This window comes from Canis lupus, chromosome 3 (genome assembly GCF_003254725.2).
Source record: "Canis lupus dingo isolate Sandy chromosome 3, ASM325472v2, whole genome shotgun sequence".
NCBI lineage: Eukaryota > Metazoa > Chordata > Mammalia > Carnivora > Canidae > Canis > Canis lupus.
The window spans coordinates 62,348,954-62,354,346 of NC_064245.1; the positions used below are offsets into that span (position 1 = coordinate 62,348,954).

Sequence of the window (5,393 nt, forward strand, 5' to 3'; positions counted from 1 at the left end):
CTGAAGGCCTGGGCTGCGAGGCTGCCAGAATTTCCAGAGAACATTGTCATGGGAGCTCTGGGCAGCTAGAGTGGACACCTCATTCAAGCCCCTGAATGTCCCTGGGCATGCGGCTGAGACCCCAGGGTCCATATCCTAGGAATTGGAGCCTCATCCTGCACCAAAACATTCTCTAGACACATCTTATCTGTTATTTATTGCTGTGTATCATGTTACTCCAAAACTTAGTGGTTCAAAACAACAGTAAACATTGACTATCACATGCAGTTTCTTTGGTCAGAATTGGGAGTGGGTGAGCCAGCTAGTTTTGGCTACAGACAAGATGATGCCCAGGGCTGCCATCATCCAAAAGCTTGCTGGGGCTTCACCTGGGCTACTGGGACAGCTTACTCAGGTGGCACTGGCCATTGGCAGGAGGCTTCCGTTCCTCCCCATGTGGGCCTTTCCACGGGCTGCTGGAGTATCCTCCCAACATAGGGTCTGGCTTCCCCCAGAGTGGAAATCCAAAGGGAGAGAGGCAGAGGCTGCAGAGTGTTTAGTGACTGGAAAGCACATGTTGTCATTGTCAAAGGAAGATAACAGAATCTAGAGGGACATGTGGGTGGCTCAGTGGTTGGGCGTCTGCCTTTGGCTCAGGGTGTGATCCCGGGGTCCTGGGATTGAGTCCCACATTGGGCTCCCTGCATGGAGCCTGCTTCTCCCTCTGCCTATGTCTCTGCCTCTCTCTCTCTTTGTGTCTCTCATGAATAAACAAATAAAATCTTTTTTAAAAATCTTTAAAAATACACAAAACCCAGAAGGGCAGGCTGTGTGAGTCAGTGGTCCTAACCAATTGCAATCCAATATCACACTTATACAAACTTTACCAAGAAAAGAACTGTGTGAATACACTGGTCAGGGTCTCATGCAGATGCCTCATTAGCTTCAGGGCAACTGTGCATCCAGTTATGAGTGGGTTAGTGGTGTAGGGAGCAGCTGAACAATGACATAGAAGGGAAGAAGAAAGAGTCTAGAAACAGACTCCCTTGGTGCTTTGTTATATGACTGTTCACTTAGGCAATCTGGGAAAGTACTGTATTATCTATACGGTAAAAAAATGAAGTTGGGCTTATATTTCACACTATATGCAGAAATGCCTGGAAACTTGAGATGGATCAAGAAAGAGTAAAAGAAAATGTCTAAATCTTTTGGTAGAAGGGGCACCTGGGTGGCTCAGTGGTTGGGCATCTGCCTTCATCTCAGGTCACAATCCCAGGGGCCTGGAATTGAGTCCCACGTAGGGCTCCCCGCAAGGCACATGCTTCTGCCTATGTCTCTGCCTCTTTCTGTGTGTCTCTCATGAATAAATTATTTTTTTATTTTTTTAATAAATATATTTTTAAAGTAAATCTTTTGGTAGAAGAGCTAAGTGAATACACTTCTGACTTAGGTCAAGGAAGTTTTCTCCACAAAAAAAAGGAAGTTTTCTCCAAAAGGACAGCTCTCAAAGGAAAGACTGGCAAATTTAACTATACTAAAATTAAGAACTTTGGTTCATGAAAGGACACCAAAAACATCCAAACAGGCTTGAAGAAAAAGAATAAGCTGGAGGTCTGACAGCATATACCAAGACAGGTTATAAAGCTGTAGTAACTAAAACCACTTGGTATTGACTCAACTTTAAAGAAAAAGCGACAGAATAGAGTCCCAACAGGCTACTCAATTTATAATAAAGGTGCCACTAATTCAGTGGGGTATGTTAGTTGTTTGTTTCTGTAACAAGTTCTCACAGTCTTAGTGGCTTAACAACAGATCAACTTAGCGATCTGACCCAGGTCTTCCTCGGCTACAATCAAGGTGTCATCAGGGCTGCATTCCTTTCTGGAGGCTCCAGGAGAGAACCCATTTTCTCACCTTTGCCAGCCTGCAAAGGCTCCTTGCATTCCCCAGCTCAAGCCCCTTCCTCTACCTTTGAAGCTAGCACAGGCTGTGCAGGTCCCCAACCCATGGCATCATTCTGACTCTGGAGTCAAATCTCCCTCTATGCTTCACGTATGCCTCTCAAGTCCTTTTCTGAGAATGCTTACACTGACATTGGGCGCAGCAGCATACTCCAGAACAAAACCCCATCTCAAGATCCTTAACAAAATTACCTTTGCAAAATCCCTCTTTCCATGTAAAGCAATATATTCATAAATCCTGGGATCAGGATGGGACATGGGCATCTTTGATGGCTATTGTTCTGCCTAATGAATACATGGTGCTGGGTCTATTTTCTACCCATAGGGAAAAATAATCCTGATGCCTGTCTTATAATATACAAAACAAGCACCAATTTCTTTTTTTTTTAAGATTTATTTATTCATTCATTCAGAGAGAGCGAAGAGAGAGGCAGAGACACAGGCAGAGGGAGAAGCAGGCTCCACGCAGGAAGCCCGACGTGGGACTCAATCCCGGGTCGCCAGGATCACACCCCAGGCCGCAGGCGGCGCTAAACCGTTGCGCCACCAGGGCTGCCCTCAATTTCAAGTTATCATAAGCCTAAATGTGAAATATAGAACAGTTAAATTCCTAGGATAAAACATAAGAGAAAGGCAGCCCCGGTGGCTCAGCGGTTTAGCACCGTCTTCAGTCCTGGGCGTTCTCCTGGAGACCTGGGGTTAAAACCCACGTCGGGCTCCCTGCATGAAGCCTGCTTTTCCCTCTGCCGGTGTCTCTGCCTCTCTCTCTCTCTCTCTCTCTCTCTGTGCGTGTGTGTCTCTCATGAATAAATAAATAAATCTTTAAAAAAAAACATAAGAAAATGTCTTCATGAACTTGAGGTAGCAAAAATTTCTTCGGGCCACCAAAAAAAAAGAAAAGATTAAATAATTAAAGTCAAGAACTATTCATCAAAGACGCCATTAAAAGTTGAAAAGGTAGTCCATTGAATGGGAGAACATGCTTTTAATACATATATCTGACCTGTATCCACAACATACAAAGAACTCTTAGAAATCAATGAGAAAAAGGCAGATGACCTAATGGAGGACTGGACAAATAGCTAAGTGAGGGACCTACTGGGGGCAGGGGGCTTTTTCCAAGGTGCTCAAAGTTGTTCTGGTTCTTCCCCCAAGGGCCTTGCCCTCCAGCCTCACATCAGGCCCTTTTCCTAGGTTCACATCCTAGTCTTTGCCATGGCCAATAAGTGCAGGTCAGCTACCACCCCCTGTGAACATCCCTGTCTTGCCAGCTCACGTGCTGTGGTACCTGACTCCAGTGGTCCTGCCACTCCCCACCATCCTGAGCCACTCCCACTTATCCCTCACTTCCTCTTTTTTTTTTTTTTTGGCTGGGTACAGTATACTTTATTGATGGTACATGACAAGGTAGGGCTCCCCAAGCCCCTCCCCTTCCTTGGGGTCTAGGATGTAAATTGGAGGTCAGGAGATTCTCAGTGTGTTGGGGGATTAAGTTGGGGCAGGGACTCCCCAGCAGCTGAGGGCCTCTCTCTTCCTCTTGTTCTTGCTGGGGCTGGTGGTCCAGGAGGCTCTTACTCCTTGGAGGCCATGTGGACCATGAGGTCCACCACCCAGTTGCTGTAGCCGAATTCATTGTCATACCAGGAAATGAGCTTGACAAAGTGGTCATTGAGAGCAATGCCAGCCCCGGCGTCGAAGGTGGAAGAGTGGGTGTCACTGTTGAAGTCACAGGAGACCACCTGGTCCTCAGTGTAGCCCAGGATGCCCTTGAGGGGTCCCTCCGATGCCTGCTTCACTACCTTCTTGATGTCGTCATATTTGGCAGCTTTCTCCAGGCGGCAGGTCAGATCCACAACTGATACATTGGGGGTGGGGACACAGAAGGCCATGCCAGTGAGCTTCCCGTTCAGCTCAGGGATGACCTTGCCCACAGCCTTGGCGGCGCCAGTGGAAGCAGGGATGATGTTCTGGGCAGCCCCTCGGCCGTCACGCCACAGCTTCCCAGAGGGGCCGTCCACGGTCTTCTGGGTGGCAGTGATGGCATGGACGGTGGTCATGAGGCCCTCCACGATGCCAAAGTGGTCATGGATGACTTTGGCTAGAGGAGCCAAGCAGTTGGTGGTGCAGGAGGCATTGCTGACAATCTTGAGGGAGTTGTCATACTTCTCATGGTTCACGCCCATCACAAACATGGGGGCATCAGCAGAAGGAGCAGAGATGATGACCCTCTTGGCCCTGCCTTTCAAGTGAGCCCCAGCCTTCTCCATGGTGGTGAAGACCCCAGTGGACTCCACAACATACTCAGCACCAGCATCACCCCATTTGATGTTGGCGGGATCTCGCTCCTGGAAGATGGAGATGGACTTCCCGTTGATGACAAGTTTCCCGTTCTCAGCCTTGACTGTGCCGTGGAATTTGCCGTGGGTAGAATCATACTGGAACATGTACACCATGTAGTTGAGATCAATGAAGGGATCATTGATGGTGACAATATCCACTTTGCCAGAGTTAAAAGCAGCCCTGGTGACCAGGCGCCCAATACGGCCAAATCCGTTCACTCCAACCTTCACCATCGTGTCTCGGGGACGCGCCTGGCGCTGCACCAGAAGATGCGGCTGTCTGTCGGGCGGGGAGGAGCAGAGAGCCCTCTTTTTTTTTTTTAATTTTTTATTTATTCATGAGAGACACAGAGAGAGAGAGAGCCAAAGACACAGCCAGAGGAAGAAGCAGGCTCCATGCAGGGAACCCAATGTGGGACTCGATCCTGGGACTCCAGGATCATGCCCTGGGCCAAAGGCAGGCGCTAAACCGCTGAGCCACCCAGGGATCCCTGCCCTCCCCATACCCTGATTTCTAACCTGATTCCCTAACCCGTTGTCTAACATGATCGCCCCCTCAGATCTCTAACCTGACTTCTGACCTCATCCCTAACACAATGTCTAACATGACCGTCCTAACCAGATCCCTAACCTGACTTCTGACCTCATCCCTAACACAATGTCCAACATGAGCACCCCCACCCCCAGATCCCTAACCTGACCCCTGACCTCATCGCTAGCCAGATTCTCTAACCTCCCTAACTCAGGGCATTTGTGCTGCCTGAATATCCTACCGTTTCTCTGGACTCTTGTCATTTGTGTAAACATAGAGGGACTATGGAAGATTATGTTCAGTTTGTAGGGAGCATAGACTTAAAAAAAGGCCTGTAAAAAAAGAGAAGAGAGAGAGAAAAAAGCAAAAAGAGTCCATGATATAAAAAAACAGACCCACTATGCCAGGATTCTGTGACTAGGACTGCTGCATGGTGTGGGGCAGGAAGGCATCCATTCATGTGGCATTAAGGGCATGCATGGCAAGCTGTCAGGATGCCAGATTTTTGTTTCTTGTTTATTATTATTATTTTGTATTAAGAAAGCTCTATGGCCAATGTGGGACTTGAACTTGTGACTCCAA

The 5,393-nt window shown here is 48.0% G+C and overlaps 1 protein-coding gene across 1 annotated transcript; it reads right to left on the minus strand.

Annotated features, from left to right (window-relative positions):
• Positions 1–2,905: 2,905 nt before the first annotated feature.
• Positions 2,906–5,393, minus strand: LOC112653716 (glyceraldehyde-3-phosphate dehydrogenase-like). Its single transcript, XM_035714209.2, has one exon. The coding sequence runs from the start codon at positions 4,511–4,513 to the stop codon at positions 3,512–3,514; it is 1,002 nt and encodes a 333-aa protein (XP_035570102.1). The 5' UTR covers positions 4,514–5,393; the 3' UTR covers positions 2,906–3,511.